Consider the following 18,277-nt stretch of genomic DNA (forward strand, 5'->3'; position numbering starts at 1 on the left):
TATGGGTCGACCGACCAAAGATGGTTTCTCTACCAGTGATATCATTGTCACCACCTAACTAGACGAAGTCCATCTCCACTATGTGATCGTATCTTCTGCTAAACGCGAATGTTTTAAAGAATTTCACGTCCTGAAAATGATTTGTTTTGTTTGATTCGCGAGATTTTCATGCCTGGAAAGCATGGATTCTTCACATGTGCCAACGTGCAACGCTGGGATCCTTGGGATAATTCTCTACTTTACGTGCTCGCATGACTCGCCTACTGGATCTGTGGTGTTCTTTTTTTACCCCAAGAAATCTGAAGTTTCTGAAAGTAAATGAATCTACTATACCTAGTATTTTTAAAGAGTATATCTCCTGCACACAGGATCAAATCCGGGGCGTTGGAAGCTGATCGGATCACGGATTATTCACGGGGAGAGATGAAATCATGAAGGAAATGGGGGTAGTGAACTGATAGATCGATGATGGACAGGTACACGTGAGGCCCATTGCGGCGACAGCGAAGAAGCAGCCATGGCTGGTCAAGGAACGCGTGCGGAGTTGAGAACGGCAGAGTTGCAGAAGACGGAATTTATCCCGGTGGTTGCACCGGTCCTGTCCTTCCTGCAGGGAACCCAAAGCTCCCGTCGATCGATCGGTCAGTCTAAACAACCTCGTTGCTGGTCTCAGAGTTTCAGATTTGGCTGTCCTGCAGAGAAGAAGACGACGGCATGACTCGAGTCTTGCAAGTGTGCAAGCACTCGTCAGGCCTAGCTTGCCACGTCAGAAAAAATTGACGTGGATCGCTGACATGTGAACCTACAAGATGTGATGCTCCTCAAATCCCTTAAAAATCAGAGAATGACAAGTTATAAGATTTGTTTAATCCAGTCTATCAAGCAGGGTGCATGTCTACGGAGGCCTAAGGATCCGGTCGTAGCGGCTGCTGAGCTCCGTCGATCTGGTCCTCTACTGCTATTTAGTTTCATCTGGAAGTTTGCTTTCTTAGATTGGTTAGCCTCTACCTTATTAGAGATGGTCTCTTTGTTTGTGTTATATCCTTCTGCGATGTACTAGGGTTTAGCTCCTTAACTCTGTCTTTCTCTAATAAAGTTGCTTAAATTAAAAAAAAAAGCTACACTATGAACAAATTTCACTGTGGGAGAAAAAACATTTTACACGTGTGCCCTTCAGCCTAAGTAACGGCCACGTTCGCATCGGAGGGTTGCATTTTTCATGCCATCGTTCCAACAGGCCAAGCTTTGATTGGATTCTGAATGAGTGGTTCTTCTACCATTGTGTGAGCAGGGCAATTTTGTTCGGCTTGCTGCATTTGGTCAGTCGTTTGATGTTGCAGCTCGTCTACTGCCCTCTAGAATGATTGGATTCTTGCTTGCCATGATGTTACCATCATGATGGCAAAGCATCAGTGAACCATGAAAGCTCAACTCTTGTTTTGGGAATAATCACTGATTGGTTAGACGATTGAGTTAGGCTTCATGATCAAGGAAGAGAAATAAAAAAGAAACACCGTATTGAGCTAAAAGGACCGAAGGAAAGAACTTCATAAACAATAATATTACAACCAGGGCGCCATACCAAGCACGTCAGGCAAATCGTCTTGTCACGTAACAAACGTCAAAAATTCTACAGCTGAGTTCAATTCTAATATGGGCAAAAGATGTTATATTTTCAGCATTTTTGTTTGATTATTAAATTCGTTGATCGTGATATAAGCTTGGTCCACCAATGTTAAGTTAGTCTAGAGGCAAATGCTTAATGGGTTTATAGCGATAGACATTAACGTTTCCTGAGCGACAGGTTCCAACTTCATGTCCCCATTTACAGCGATGTTGAGTTAGTTCATACTTCATACGCGTACTCTTCTGCTACGGAGTACCACATTAAGTCTCGCTAGTAATAATTTAATTAACTGTGTTACACTGGCAAAAAAAAAAATAGCACCAGTCCAGTGTTGACCAAAAAAAATAGCACTTCAAGAACAGCTTTTTTGGATTTCTCTAGAATATTTTTAGTCCAAACAAGAATTTACATGTACAAAATACTACATGTACGACTATATTAATCACATAAATCGACTGAACAAATTTACACCGACACGTATCAACCTCATCTAATGAACACATAGCAACTTGCCCTCAAAAAAAACACACACACACATACAACTTGAGTACCAGTGAGCTTACTTCAGGAGCTTGGATTCGATCTCCTCCAATGTAAGTCCTTTAGTCTCTGGAACTTTTAGGATGACAAACACAAGGGAGAGCAACGATATGGCTCCAAATAGAAGGAAAATATTGGCTGGTCCAAGGAATTCCTGCACCAAACAAGGCGTGCATTGCCGGCAAAAGAGTTTAGTTTGTTCATCTATTTTTTGGGGGAGAAACTGGTAAAATACGTAGTGTTGATTCTAGATAGAAGAAGAGGCTGATTTTTTTAAACTTATTTTTTAGTTTAAATGGGAAGGGCTAAAAAAACGCTGGCTTTGGAGGGGGAAACATCATGAGATAAATATATATGTGAGGTGACAACAATCTGGGTGAACGTACCTGCAAGGGTGAAAAGGCAAATGTCACCAGTGCATTTGAGCCGAAATTTGTAAGTACTGCAAGGCTGATCCCACGTCCTCTTGTTCGGAGTGGGAAGATCTCAGAAACCATTAGCCAACTTATTGGACCAAACGATACCTGCAAACACAAGGACAACATAAATTTCTTGCACTAGTCATAGACCGTTTCTACAGAAAGTAAAGGCACCGACCTGGTAAGAACCGACATACAGAAGTAAAGCACCAACAGCGACAAAAGGGAAGCTGTTCAGAATCTTGTAGTAAGCTGCTAATAAGAACAGTGAAACAGCCTGCATTTCCAGGGAATAGAAAGCATAAGCATAATTTATTCAGAACATGTTTGATCAAAACTTGGTTAAGCATCCAGTTTCTTAGTATCCACATCAAGCAAGACTATCAATGAGTACAAATAACTGGGGAGGTGCCAAGGTGATGAAAATGACACTTTCCATGCATCCATAGAACTTAAACAAGTCTGTAAGAATTACTCACTATTCCACCAATGCCTCCTATAAGTAGTGGACGCCTTCCAAGATCGTCAACTTTAAATACTGCAACACCTGTCATCAACAACTGCAAATAATAGAAATATTACACAGAGGTTCAAAAAAAAGTGTAAGCTCTATACCTTTCCACCTACCATCTGGATAACAAAATAGATATCTAATTCTCCCTATATATATACTAGATTATAAAAATAATTTAGCTTCATAGAATTACCTTGAACAACCCAATCAAAATTGATACTTTGGCAGCATCAGATGCAGCTGCAAACCCAGCAGTCTGTTGAAGATAGAATGGATTTAATTGTATGTATCAGGGCACACAGCCATATGGAGAACTAAGTCTTATTCTGTCTGTCCTTGTATGAAAAGAAACTCAGAGGTACCTGAAGAATGGAAGTTGCATAGTATAGAACACTTGGCTGGCCTGTTATCTGAAATAATAGTTTAATTAATATCAGTGCTTTAGTTCCATATAACAAAGAAGTAACATTAGTCAACTATTAAAAAATCAAGAAATGACCAAAGCAGGATGAAATGAATAGACAGGTCATTATCTTTCTTCTTTTTCTACCTCAACTTGGACATAATAACTTTCACTGAACTTAGGGCACATAATTTCAAATTTAAAAGGATGATCAAAGCACGGTCAGATTTCATATTTAGATGTGTTGCTTCCAAGTGGGCTGATGAGGACAAAACCTGCTGGAAGAGAACCAGTCCTCCTCCAATGATGAGTGCCTTCAAGCTAGCTCCCTCAAACATCTTCCAAATGTTCCCTTCAGATTCTTGTTCTGCATAAGCAGCCTTAATAGAGAGAAGGGTATCATCAATCTCATCTGCTAAGACCCTGTCACTCCTAAAGCGCCCCCTCAGTGATCTCAATGCCTGAATTGCCTTCTTTTTGTTATCTTCCACTGACGCCTTTCCTTGAACTGCCCTGAGAAGAAGCCATCTTGGTGAAGGCGGTAAATTCCACATACCAATAGCCATTATTACTGCCAGTGGAGCACCAAAACCAAACATATAACGCCATCCTCCTACCACATCAATTTCAAGACTCCCTACAAGGTATCCAGTCTGCAAAATATTGTATTAATAGTCAACTAGTCAAGTACACCCTCCGTCCTAGAAGAAAACCCACTTCTGGGTCTTGAATCTGGACATAGGCTATGTCCAGATTCAAACCCAGTAGTTTTTTTTTTTTTTTTGGGGGGGGGGGGGGGGGGAGGGGGACAGAGGGAGTAGTCAGCAGGGGATAGATGGGTATACTTAAAAGTGTGTAGCAGTTGGAAGAGAGATATACCAGTATTCCTAATACAATAAACAACTCCTTTAAAGATATCAATGTCCCACGTATTCGCGAAGGAGAAGTCTCTGCAATATAAAGAGGTGCACCGTGCATCGCCTGGCACAAAGCATGGTGATTCAGTGATGTTACATAACCCCATGATGTAATATACATGGACACAACAATGATTCATTATCTCCAAACCTTTAGTTTGATATGAATATGTTCATTTGCATTTATGTTCCTCTTCAGTTATTATTAACACCTTTCTAACAAAGCATCGGCAGTTTAGATATTTGCGGATTTTTTTAGTTGGCAGTAAACAAATATACTGTTTGTAGTATTAACTAGAAAAAATGCCCGTGCGTTGCAACGGGTAAAAGCGTTTTTTTATACAACATCTATTAGAAGTTGAACAATAAATTAAAATATTGAAATCACTATACATTATAATGCAAAAGGTTCACTAAAATCATTCCTTCCTTATAAGCCCCAGCTCAGTCTGCTGCCTCTATATATCTCTGCTCGGCTCGGCTCTCTTCGACCCAGCCCACAAATGGAGCCACAGGCTCAGATAGCATAGTCATATATCTTCTCTCGTTGCCAAGCCAAACCCACGCGCTTTAGTAGCATCTTCAACCTCCGGGAGACAGTCCCATATCTATACAATACCGAAGCTGATCATCATATCAAATCCGGCCAAATCTTTCTCGATCTCCCAAAATTAGTTGAGGTTTTTTTACCCACACGATATTTTCTTTCCGTTTCCCTCAAAATCGGAGTGATTCACAAAACTTGGGATAAAAAGGTCAGGGGAAGCTCGGAAGCTCGCCGGCTGGCCATCATTCGTGTGCAGTGGATTGGTATGGACAGCGTACGAAAAGAAATATGCGGAATCCTTGTGTATCTTTTATTAGTAATTCTTCCTCCCCCAACCCGAGCTGAGACCACCGAGAAATATGCGTGTAAAGATTATTTGATGTCTGTGTTGATAATGTTTGGTTAAATTTATTGGGTCTGATTAGTAAAATTATCCCATTATTGTAATAATTTATGTTAGATGGTATTATTTTCTATATCTCTTCCACTTATACGTGGTGTTCATTATTTTTGGTATATACAAATTTTTTCCATGGTTTTACCAGCTGGCTTAGGCTGTTTTCCTCATCTTTTTCCCCAACGCCACAAACCAGGTCGGGCCTTCTTCAAGGCCCAGGTCAGGCCTTCTTTTTGGCGTGACCGTGTTTGGGCTTCTAACTTAAATTTGTTAATTTGGTTAACAGAAACAGGACTTCGCTAATTGTGCGGGGATAAAAGAGTCTCTCGGACATGGGTTTTGACGGACGAAATTTTTACCGGAAGCTTTATGTATTTTTTTAATTAGGTATAGATATCTGCCGCAACACTGAGTAACAACAATGTCCAAAGTTCATATGGAAAGACCTTGTCCCAAATGATGGATTTCAACTACAAGCATTCACAATATTGCCATATCTGGAAGGATCAAACGCGTTCATGGTTCCTTTCCACTTATTTTATAATTAATTCCACCAAAATGTGGTCATCAAGCTACACTGTTACTAAATCTGGAAGTAATGAGTCATTTGCAGTCCAAGTATACAGATTATGCAGTTCAGTTTCCTCTCTTAAAGTTTTCATGTGCTACCCAACTCAAAAAGATATATAACTATTGGTCCTCTGACATTCATCTACATGAATTTATACTTTTACTTGTTCAATAACAGTGGCATTGCATTTTGGGGAGAAAAAAGGTTGCCTCAGAGTTACTCACCAAACCAATACCGATACCATAGAGGAGACGGCCTATGATCAGAAGTACAAAATCAGGTGCAAATCCAGTGACCAGAGCACCAGAAATATATAAAGCTGCAGCTGTGACCAGTTCTATTCTTCTTCCTGAACCAAGGATGGTAGTAGTAGACTAGCAGTCAATTTTCTTGCTAAAGATTATACAGTAAGGAAAAAAAACGAAAAACATTTTTTTTCGAATCACCTAGAAAATCGGCAACGCGATATGCAAGAAGCGAACCACCAAGAGCACCATAGAGTGAACCGCTTGCCTAAATTGGATGACAAAAAATCACATTAAAGACAGTAGTGTTCTTGATTGGGAAAACAAAAAGTTTGGTAAGCATGAAAATATCTAAAAAATTACCACGAGCCCTAGCTGTATAGATGACAGGCTGAACCAAGTGGTTCCACTGAGTTCAGCAGACTGGAGGAATAAACACCATTAGAGTGAATCAATACATGACAACTATAACAGATTGCATAGCCAACCAAAATAGGGACTAACTTGCAGAGATATGCATGCTCCAGAGGTTGCGCCAATGTCATAACCAAAAAGGAGTCCTCCCAATGCAGGGAACAAGAACCTAGGTTCCAAACATTGACCCACAAGTAGTTAAAGCTTGATATATTTTCCAATTTCCCCTTTATGCTTTTGTTTTTTTATCCATATTCCAAGCCGTATTAATATAATAACCACCAATGGTTTACATCCAACTATAACATTTGTCTTCAGTATGTAATCAAAATACTATGCAAACCTATCATCTCCTGAATTATAATATGTTCTTATCTAGCATTAAAGCAGAGAAGAGAAGACAGTGCAGAATTATATTGCATCTTACTTACAATGCATTGTACAGTCTGCCCTAATTTAATATGATTGTTCTCATCAACACGATGAAACAAGCAATATCTACTGAACAGTTAAAAAGCATTCTCTCTCCCTTGAATTGAAATTAGGTGCCAATGCTATCCCTCAACATTGGGAAGCTAGAACCAAACTAGAAATGCATTCCTCTTATCACCTATCACTGTCCGATTTTATCCCCAAATGTCACTGACCAAAGAGATGGAGAGGGGAGCTATCTTACGGAAGGATGATGGACGACCACGAGAACTCCTTCCCGGCCGCGCCATCTCCGGCGCCACCGCTGGAGGGCGCCTCGCCGCCCTGCGCATGTGTCCGCACCTGCACATCCACCTCCATGTCGTCAAAAACCACGACCACTACCAGCACCTTGCCCCAGGATAGAAGAAGCGACGACGGCTATAATTAGGGCGCGGAGGATTAGGGTCAGGATTCCGCACGCGGAGCCTGGGGTTGGAGGTCGCCGTCGCCGCCGCCGCCGCGGCGGCGGCGGCGCCGGTGGTGCGGAGGAGCGGCTCGGCGGCCTGCGACGACACGTGGAAGGCGTCCATCGCCGCCGCGGATCGACCTGGAGACGCCAATCCACGAGCCCCGCGTGGGCGGGGAGCGTTGGTCGGCGCAGCCGCGATGGCGTGGGGGCTGGTGGTGAGTGACGACGAGGGGAACAACCCAACCTTCGCCGCCATGGCCGCGATTATAGTGAAAGTGAATCGAGCCTCACCTCGTGCTCGCGCGAGAAATAAAACAATTACTTTAATCGTTCATAATCTATTCATATCCACATTACAAAAACCACCACATATTTTTAGAAAACTTAATCTAAACACCACAATTTTTCTAAAAATTGAGCAAATTTTTCATAAATTTATTACTTCTAGTGAGTTCAAGAAGCGACAAAAAACGAAAGCAGGGACTGTTTAGTTTTCCAATTGCAAGCAAACGCTAGCAAAGGACCAAAATTTAATTTTGAAAATTGGCAAGGGCCGCGCGAACGCGTACCCCCTCCACCACAAATTATGACGTCCACTCTCCCACTTGGGGAGATGGTAAGCCAACGCGCCCACCAAGTGCAATGTGGGCCATTGGCCTAGGCCACGAGCCTTCCTGATCGCCCGTTGACCCCGTCCAGGTAAGTATGGAGCAACGGATCTCGGGGTTCTGTACTTATACCGAAAGAGCACCAGGCAATCGACGCAAACTTTCGAGGTGGTACTAATGTGGAGCAACGCAGAGTTCTTTTCGGTTTCCATCTCGTGTTCTGACTTCTGAGAGGTTTTGTGCTAGCTTGGGCTGCCAAAATAAGGCGGTTTGTAATGGACCTTGTATTACAGGCCGTTGCAATCCTAGACAGGTGTAATCTGTTGGGTTGGACCGGTAATGGTCTCGGGTTTGATTGTGTTGGGCTTACATTAGAGAAGCCATTTATTTGTTACTTTTTATTTTCTTCAGATAACTATATCTGGCATATATTTCCAAGAAAACATATGCAGGCTAAACTTGATTGTTATGCATAGCATTTTCCATGAAAATTTACGGGTATCTGATGTATTAAATTCATGACTCGCTGTGTCGTGATTCAGAAAGGAGTAGACACTAGTATCCTATTCTTTTGTCAATGAAACATCAGGGCAGCATCGTACTTGAATTCTCGTTTGCCATCTTTTAGAGGGCATCATCTTACACATATATGTCTAAATTCATTAACATCTATATAAATGTGGACAATGCTAGAAAGTTTTATAATATGAAATGGAGGAAGTAGATGATTTGTCCGTGCAAGCCAGGAGCTCTGCTTCTTCTGCCTCTACACAACGCCTTAGGAATTTCCAAGATGACAGGAGAACTTGTCCATCTGAATTTCTAACCACGAGTCCGATTGCTCCTCTACCAGTTTCTGGGTTGAAAGCTCCAACGACATTGAGCAACGACGCTGATGATTCAAGTTCCCAGGAGCACCTTGTTCCTTCAGCCTTCCTTTCATGCCAATTGTCTTCCCTTTATGATTATCGCTGGTTTGTCGGACGGGGAGCAGTGCTTCAGCTAAGGTAAACACCACCAAGCCTTTAACTGAAGCCTGGCCAATCACGTTCTCCAAAGGATGAAGAGTATTTCCGCCCTCGTTAGCTGGTGCCTGGTATTCTAGTGCTGTCCTAGTTAGCTGGTATCCCCAGAAGTAGTTTAAGTGGTTGTTTGAGAAGTTGGTTTTTGTGTGTGTTCTAGTGCTGTCCTAGTTTAGCTGGTATTCCCCAGTTTTCCTGAAGTGGTTGCTGTGTTCGTTTTGTTTTGTTTCCTGTAATGAACTCTGCTTGATTTGGACCTTCTCTTCGAAAAATAACAATGTTTAATGATAGATGCAAAACTTACCAGCGCAAACCCAAATCCAAAATTTTAATTTAAGAGATTGACATGGCTCGTAAACCCAACGGACCAAAACCGAAAATTCAGGATACAAGGAGCCTATGCAATCAAGAACCAAAACCAACAGTAGCAAGAACCAAAATTTAATTTAAGAGAATTGGTAGAGGCCGCGCGAAAGCATACGAATGCAATAAAGAACTTAAACTTAACCAACAATAGCAAGGACCGAAATTTAATCTAAGAGAGTTGGCAGGGGCCGCGCGGACGCGTACCCCCTCTACCACAAATTATGACGTCCACTCTCCCACTTGGGGAGATGGTAAGCTAACGCGCCCACCAAGTGCAATGTGGGCCATTGGCCTAGGCCACGAGCCTTCTTGATCGCCCGTTGACCCCGTCCAGGTAAGTATGGAGCAATAGTGCACGGGGCTCTCTACTTATAGCCATCTCTCCCACCCGCACCTCCTCGACTCCGCGAGGTGGTACTAATCCCCGACGCTTCCACCCGTTTTCGGTAGGAATTTTTTTTATTTATAATTTTTTTTATTAAAAGTTTTACAAAAATAATTTTCCATTTTGAAAATTGACGGGAGTAGTCGCCTACCGCCCTCTGGGAGGGCGAGGCGAAAATGACGTGGCAGCCGGCCGTTCGCTCTCGGGCGACGGCCGTCAACGAAATTTGCAGGCGGCCCCCTTGCCGCCCTCCGCTAGGGCGATTTTATACTGTGCGGGGGGCCGCCTGCAAATGAGCGGCGAGGGGGGGCATGGAATTTTGCAGGCGGCCCCCTTGCCGCCCTCCGCTAGGGCGATTTTGTACTGTGCAGGGGGCCGCCTGCAAATGGGCGGCGAGGGGGCATGGAATTTTGCAGGCGGCCCCCTTGCCGCCCTGGGGGAGGGCGATTTTATAGTGTGCTCTATATTTTTTAATAAATATCAATAGTTATCAAATCTTTTTATATTGAAAATTATACAAGATTAAAATCTCCAAGACTGGTAAAATACAATTTTATTATTTTTAGGGCATATTTGGATTGTTACCGTACAAATATTTTGTTTGTGCCAAAATATAAGCAAGTTTTGGCACTACCAAATATTTGGTAAGGTAAAATTGCATTTGATCATATTTGGTTTGCTGCCAAAATGTAAAATTGTAGTGAAGAATGTTCTACATAATCTTAAATCTAGATTACGTATTACCAATGAATAGGCTTCCATTTTCGTGTGTGGTGTGCTAGTGGGAAAGAAGATATGAAGAGGTTGCCTTCAGATTGTCAATTATATAGCGTCGTTTTCACTGCAATATATGTGAACTCAATGAGATACATTATTCATTAGATGTGACAAGACGATCACGCGTGGGCGTGATTCACTTTATGTCAACAGGCAGCGCCGAAAGTTGATAGTGATAACTCGAGCTGCCGCTTTTCATGTGTGCTGTTGTGGACTGTGCGCGCTACTGGATCTGACACTACCGTGAAGCGCCGAAAGTGTGTTGTCGTGAGCATAAGTTGTTCTAGCACCATATGAATGAAAAGAACTATGTAGACGAGACAAACACAAGTAGTACTGCAGTAGTAATAGCAAAAGTAGTACTGCTTTACAAGTTTGTAAGCCAAAAGAAACGGTCACATAAGGACTGAAGAGGTAGAACACTACTGACGAGGCCTCTTACCCCTGTCCCTCCTACCCTGCGCCCTAATGTGCCCCTGGGAGTACGTGAGTCGGTCCGGGGGTACGGCACGGCCAACCCGTCCTGCCTGTACAGGTGTGACCTCTGGCTGCTCCTGAGTGTGCGCCTCTGGAGCTCCTCCAAGCTGAGAGGAGCCTAGTACGTCGTGGTGGTGTGCACCGTGCAAGTCGTCGTCGTAGAACTGGCTAGTAGGACCAGTCCTACCGGCGTGAGACGAAGAGGCCCCAGTACCGAAGATCCCGGCTGCGAATCCTGCTGGACAAGGACCATCAGTTTCGTACAAGTATTTAACAGTAGTAATAAAAAGTAAAGTCCAGAGAAGTCCTCATTTGCCCAATCAGTGGCCATTACATCACCTTCCTCATCGGATGATGCGTCGTCGTCCGCTTCCTCATTATCCGAATCTTCCCTCTCCATTTCATCAACAATTATACCGACTCTCTCCCCCTCATCCGCCATGCCCATGGCCTGCTCCTCCCTTGGTTGATTTTCCTCATTTTGCATCGATGGTCCAACAACATCCCCTGCATTGATAGGACCCTCTACATCTTCGGTTTGCATTGAAACATTTATATCTTTCTCTTGTACCAACACAAATATAACGAGGGGCCATGACCGTTCAAAAGCCATTTCCACATACCGTCTCCAAGCATCAGTGCTGTCCATCGGCATTAGTTCCCAAAAATAACCTTCTGTTGCACGACTCACTACAACTGATACTGACATTGTGTAGACTTCTTGGTCTATTCTAAATCCTCTCAACAACCAACTATAAATTGACTGAAATGTTCTCTCCGCAGGCCTATCGATGCCCTTAGATGTCATTACAAAATCTGACAGATCAACACCATCTGGACCAAATCTAATATTTCCTTCACCGTGAACTATCTGAAATGTGACCTTACTTGACATTGTGCCTGATGAAAACAATAACTGCGTTAACCTTGCATTTCTGTACTACGCCCTAAGTTACATTCTCTACAATATTGTTCTCTAAATTTCTAAAATTACGTTACATTCTCCAGATCAAACTAACTACATCTTACAATTAACACTACTGTCTATGTCTCAATTCATACTATTATATTCTATGCTCTGGATCTACACATATGTGCTCTGTGCTACAGATGTGCTAAAATATATGGAACTAAAACTAAAACGCAACATATATACTCAAACATAACATATTAGTACAAATGCAAAAGATGTATGGGAGCATACCTGTGATGAAGTGAGCGAACCAGCAGGGCTTCGCCGCTCCCCTTCTGCTGCCCTCCCCTCTCTCTCTTTCGTTTTTTTTGGATTTTTAGTGAATATAATGAAATTTAACAGAGGAGGGACTGGGCTTTATAGGGGGAGGCAAAAAATCGCCCTCCCCCAGGGCGGCAAGGGGGCCGCCTGCAAAATTCCATGCCCCCTCGCCGCCCATTTGTAGGCGGCCCCCCGCACAGTACAAAATCGCCCTAGCGGAGGGCGGCAAGGGGGCCGCCTGCAAAATTCCATGCCCCCCTCGCCGCCCATTTGCAGGCGGCCCCCCGCACAGTATAAAATCGCCCTAGCGGAGGGCGGCAAGGGGGCCGCCTGCAAATTTCGTTGACGGCCGTCGCCCGAGAGCGAACGGCCGGCTGCCACGTCATTTTCGCCGCCCTTAAAAATCGCCCTCCCAGAGAGCGGTAGGCAACTACTTCCGTCAATTTTCAAAATGGAAAATTATTTTTGTAAAACTTTTAATAAAAAAAATTATAAATAAAAAAAATTCTTTTCGGTAGGCGGCAAGATGGGCCTGCATGGGCCGTAGTCTACTGGTTTGGAGACAAAAGAGGCCCACATTGATAGGCTGCGACGGGTAAGCTACTTCCTGGGCCTCACTCTAGTACGAGAGAAGCACACTTGGGCCTGGACAACTCTTTTTCCTGTTCTTTTCAGCACGTGTGTCTCTCTCTTGCCGTCCTTTGTCTCAGATTCTTCTCCCTCTGTTCCTTCAACTGTTCAACATCACCACGACACCACCACATGATGAATCAATAAAAAACATCGGGAGTAGCTATATTTATAGCGCCATATTTTTTATCAAAAAATAGTCAGCATGTATTTACATTGTAAGTTACTAAATTAGATATGTAAATTTAATGGATTTACAATGTAAATTTTAAAATTACATATGTAAGTCTTAAAATTACATAGTAATTACATATGTAAGTGGTGTGTAAGTGAGATGTAAATTTAAATCTTACATTGGAAAAGTTAAAAAGCAAAAGCATATGCAGTCCTTACTTTATAGGAGATGATTTTGAGAAGAAATCGAACGGTCCGGCAAGCACAACCGAAAACTCGTGCAGAGCAATCGGACGCACAGAGAAGCCGACTGAGATCAGCCCAAAAAATTGTCGACATATTTTTAGCTAAGTCCAAAACATCACCACATGAGCAATTTAGTGGAACTCTTTCTTCTTTAGTACTGGCAATGTTGCTCTAGAGACCGTGCAGACTGCAGGTCTCTTCAGATTTGGACCACGGATTCAGATAGTGGTATTGCAAACTTGCGCGACTGCAATGTTGAATTCAAACATGTAAAGTCACCCCAAATTTGCACTATTGGAGATTGGTTCTTGGCTTCTTGCCGAGCATATTCCTCACTTTCCCATCCTTTCGTGCCTAAACAAGCGGCCTAGTGAAAATCATGGCAACGCATATCCTTGTGGAAATGCGAATCCCCAGAGGCCCAGACCGTCCTCCACTAAGCAAAGTGCAAGCTCACTATCGTGGATGTTGTTCATGGCAATCGTCCTGATTAATTCGGTTGACAGCAACACAAGCCTTCTGATGTGCAGTTCCCAAATTTCACCGACCGTTCGTCCCCAATCGTGTCCAGGTTCATACACCCCGGAACAGCATGCCGGATCGCGTCCAGGTTCATGCTGTATTACCCTCATCATGTTAGAGTTCTAGATTACAAGATCTTAAGCTTTAGCCTATAAACAATCACCTCTCCTAATTATAAAATCAATCTACCGACCTATGTTTGAAGCCATCAATGATTCTTCTAGTTTTGTCTTTTGTTCATTTGCTTTTCTCGTTCTGATTTCCTGTTGATGAAAAGAAACAGCAGAGAACCTCACGTACTCCTTACAGTGCGCACTTGATCGGGCAATTAGATTTAGGGTTTGGCGTCCTCTCCTAACCCTTATCGACATAAGTAGACAAAATCAACCAACAGCATGTCATAAGCTTTTACAGGCATCCTTGTAATCCAATTGAGATTAATACAGAAGAGGAGAGAAAGCATCAGAGCCAGACAAACAGCAACGGAAAATATGAACCAAGCACGCATCCATCATCATTTCGCTAGCAACAATTTCACTCATATCCAACATATGAAGGTGAAAAAAAATTTACCATTACAATTTCGTCTCATCACACAGGCCGTTTGTACATATAGCTCGGCGAGTAATCTCTACACAATTACTCCGTAGTTAGCAGAGCGAGGAGATGAAAACTGGAGGCTGATTCCAGCACATAAACCTGAAACCAGCTGCTCCCTCCAATCACCTCCAGTACAGTAGGTACTACTGCTTCTTCACTTCTTCAGCTTTTCCAAAAAAAAAAAGGGACAAACAAAAACCACTCTTAATTAAGTAAGGCCGGTCGGTGGCGGTGGCCGGTGGGTCGGGTCAGATGGGCGGCGGGGGAGGTCAGCGGGCGGCGGCGGTGCAGCGGCGCTGGCAGAGGTTGGGGATGCGGTCCATGCACTGGTAGACCGGCGGGGAGACGCTGAGGCTGGACTTGACGCAGCTCTTGCACGCCGGGTGGCACCCCGCCGGCCTCGCGTCCATGCACTGGCACTGCGGCGGGATCGACTTGGTGCACCCGCCGCAGTTGTCGCAGCACGGCCACGCCGCCGCCGCCCCCTTCGCCGCCAGCGACCGTGCTTCTCCTCCTCTCTCGCCTTCCCCTGAAAAGAAGCCCAAATATTTCTCCTTCAATTTAGCTCCTGACCCAAGCAAGAAGTCGCTCCAAGAAAGCAAATATCTTTCGATTCCTCTGCTTTTGCTCGTACCTCTGCCATGGAGATGGGAGTGGTGGTGGTGGTGGTGCCTGCCGCTGGATTCGGCGAAGGGGAGCGCCGCGAGGAAGACGGCGAGAAGAACAAAGGCCAAGAACAGAGCCGAGCTGCTCCTCATCTCTCGCTTTCGTTTTTTTTTCCCTATCTGCAAGAAGAATTCGCTTGTTGTTGTTGCTGTTGTGTCTATCTATCTGTACGCGGCTAATAGAAGTCTGCTCTTATAGGGACAAAATCTAAACTGTGTGCCCCTCTGCTCCCCTGCCCACTGAGAAACCACCAAGTTGACGATAGATAGGGGTGTGTGGTGTGATGATAAGTGTACAACTTCTAAAGGGGCCCTTATATTGTGATAGAATTAGGAGATTCTTATCGCCATATTTCTCTTTTTTTTTGTGTGACCACTACATTTCCCCAAAATTGTGGAGTATGAAGGCTCCATGAGCTTGATTCTAAAAATTTCTGATGAGAATCTGAACCAACTCCTAGTTTACTAGATTTTAAAACTATATTTTTTTAAGAAAAAAATTAGCTACATGAAGTTTCCGAAAATAGGACACAAATAATTCATGTTCATAATTTGAGCCCTTAGTTATCCAGAGGAAAATACAAAGATATGCATAGCACATAAAACTACTTAATGGATTTTTTCTCTCTTACGTACATTGAAATACAAAGTTATGTACAACCCAATATCCTAGAAGAAAACGATGACCCCGATTACACTTAGTTGTGTTGGTAAATGAAAGGTGCTAACATATTCCAAAGCAAACTGGTAAATGTTTATGCAAGCTTAGATCACACTTAGGTTGTGTTCAGTAGCTTCAGATGGGACCTAAGAGCCAGTACAACAGCATACTATAAGCCAACTATTAACACATATCGAGTAGATAAATAAGAAGAGAGAAGAGCAGCGGGCTATAAATTTGTACCTAGATTATAAAATATAATGTGTGTTTGACAGGTAGGACCAGATATTACTAGTGTTGTATATGTTTATAGGTATCTATTGTATAAATTGGCTACTAAATTGACTATAGATGATTTGAAGTTAGTCGTTCGATATACTATTAAACATGCTCTAATTCCTTGCGTACAAAACGAAACGACTTATTAGCGCATGATTAATTTAGTATTATTTTTTTTAAAAAAATAGATTAATATGATTTTTAAAGTAATTTTCGTATAGTTTTTTTTAAAAAAAGTATATCATTTAGCAATTTGAAAAACGTGCACACAGAAAATGAAGAATGTGGAGTTAGGAACTCACACTGGCGAACACAACCTTGTTTTGGTAAATGAAAGATGCCGACATATTCCAAATCAAACTAGTAAATGTTCTTGCAAGCTTAGATCAATATCATCTCTAATTCTCTTGTGTAAAATGTCTTGGAAAGTTGGAAGTGTGTCTACGATACAAACTTGAAGCAAACTTGGGCCTTAATTTTCAATTTCTATATTAGGGAAGTGCAGAGCAGAAACTGAATAACAGGAGGGGTTATGTGAAAAAACACATCCGAAATACAATTGATAAGCTGGAGCGTCGCGCCACTTCACATGCGGAAATGAGTCACCGGAGATAAGATCGACGAAGCACTACCTTTCATGGGCCACTCCCACTCGGAGGTGTTCCAGCCTGCAATGCCATCTGGGATTCTCTGTGCCGGCCATAGTACACCACAAAACCACCCGTGCTGTGCTCTGCGAAGAACACACTCTTATTAGTAGCACCTAATCTCGTACCAGTACCATCTATTTATATACCGTGCTACTACTTACAGTTTATAATATACTTATCTATTATAAAAATCAATGGATAATAGTATCACTAACCCACCATATGACTGAAACTTTATGTGATATTACTAATGTAGTTGGTACTATTAACGCTGCTTACTTCTTCTATCCTAAATATAAAAAAATTTGGATGTACAGGACACATCCTAGTATCACGAGTACTAGAGGTATCACATCCAACCAAAATCTCTTTTATTTTAGGATGAAGGTAATACCAACTAGTCGTGGATCCCAGAAATTATGATTTACCGGTATCGGGAGTGGTGGATCTAAAGAATTGTGATATGCTAGTGTCAGGATATAGTAATCTTGTTCGTACATGGTGTTACCTCTATTGTCTAAGCAATATAGCAACGAATTACATTGGACTCTACTACTCTATAGATGCTAGAGCACTATGGTTGGCTTAAAAAATACTATCATGAGCATAAGGCTACCAGATGTAATGCAGTTTCACCATTATTATCGACCCTTCGTTAATCATGCTTTGCATTTGTCTATATCGTAAAAGTGTTATGGTTAGTTAAAAGAATTACTATCATGAGTATAACACAAAAGTAAGGTCTTGGTTGTTAGGTCCGCCACTTTCTTCACTTCACCAATATGTACATAATATTGAGGAAACATCGGTGGTGCACTGGTGCAATGGTGGGTGCATAACTCTCACTCGCTAGATTTTAAATCTATACTCACGAATATTACACATTAAATGTGTTTTTAATAGAAATTTAGTGGGATTAAGGATATATACTATTGGTCTTTGTTTATATTTGATCTTATCATGTTGAGGTCATACTTGTGGATGTGCATTTGATGTGTGCGGTTGTGCCTCTTCTGTTTAATCGAAAAAGATTGCACATGATACTCTTGAAGTGAAGATGCCATAGAAGATCCGCGAGTGGTGGCCGGTATCCGTACGCGATAACAGGTCGGAATGGGACCGCGGCGACGGGGGAACGCAAAATAATCAATAGCAGGAGGAGGATAAGGACGCTACCGTTCCAGCGAGGCTGGTTGCTCCCTCCCTTTTGTCTTGGTGCGGAGATTAGTTTATTTCTTTTCTACAAAAATAGTGCAATTTGTAATGCTCCTTTCGTTCTCAATATATAGCAATATACGCTCTTCGTACTCACATACATTTATATAGACGTTAATAAAAATTTTATATTATAAAACAGAGAAAGTAGTTGATTGGACTAGCTTAGAACTATGAATATGGAAATAGGCTAATTTCAAATCCTATTTTTATATTCGTAGTTCTTAAATGGATCTAATCTTATTTTAAGGGTCTGTTTGGCACATCTACAGCTTTAGTCAAACAGAGT

The 18,277-nt window shown here is 42.5% G+C and overlaps 2 protein-coding genes and 2 non-coding genes across 4 annotated transcripts; all 4 read right to left on the reverse strand.

Moving 5' to 3' along the window:
- Positions 1 to 1,972: 1,972 nt before the first annotated feature.
- LOC9271734 (D-xylose-proton symporter-like 3, chloroplastic) lies at positions 1,973 to 8,184 on the reverse strand. The gene is made up of 14 exons (XM_015777263.3): positions 7,488 to 8,184; positions 7,271 to 7,368; positions 6,685 to 6,763; positions 6,544 to 6,603; positions 6,382 to 6,448; positions 6,160 to 6,284; positions 4,383 to 4,484; positions 3,779 to 4,156; positions 3,463 to 3,510; positions 3,294 to 3,356; positions 3,066 to 3,146; positions 2,765 to 2,863; positions 2,554 to 2,691; positions 1,973 to 2,321 (listed from the first exon to the last, which is right to left on the reverse strand). Exons 1-14 carry the CDS (start codon positions 7,731 to 7,733, stop codon positions 2,187 to 2,189), a joined length of 1,719 nt encoding a protein of 572 aa, XP_015632749.1. The 5' UTR covers positions 7,734 to 8,184; the 3' UTR covers positions 1,973 to 2,186.
- On the reverse strand, positions 8,025 to 8,184 carry LOC112938400 (U1 spliceosomal RNA). The gene has a single exon (XR_003241599.1). It is a non-coding gene; the product is annotated as a U1 spliceosomal RNA (small nuclear RNA).
- Positions 8,185 to 9,655: 1,471 nt separating this feature from the next.
- LOC112938378 (U1 spliceosomal RNA) lies at positions 9,656 to 9,815 on the reverse strand. The gene has a single exon (XR_003241577.2). It is a non-coding gene; the product is annotated as a U1 spliceosomal RNA (small nuclear RNA).
- Positions 9,816 to 14,470: 4,655 nt separating this feature from the next.
- Positions 14,471 to 15,318, reverse strand: LOC4334617 (Bowman-Birk type trypsin inhibitor). The gene is made up of 2 exons (XM_015776909.3): positions 15,153 to 15,318; positions 14,471 to 15,047 (listed from the first exon to the last, which is right to left on the reverse strand). The coding sequence occupies exons 1-2, from the start codon at positions 15,274 to 15,276 to the stop codon at positions 14,788 to 14,790; spliced, it is 384 nt and encodes a 127-aa protein (XP_015632395.1). The 5' UTR covers positions 15,277 to 15,318; the 3' UTR covers positions 14,471 to 14,787.
- Between the last annotated feature and the right edge of the window lie 2,959 nt (positions 15,319 to 18,277).

This window comes from Oryza sativa, chromosome 3 (genome assembly GCF_034140825.1).
Source record: "Oryza sativa Japonica Group chromosome 3, ASM3414082v1".
Classification (NCBI taxonomy): Eukaryota; Viridiplantae; Streptophyta; class Magnoliopsida; order Poales; family Poaceae; genus Oryza; species Oryza sativa.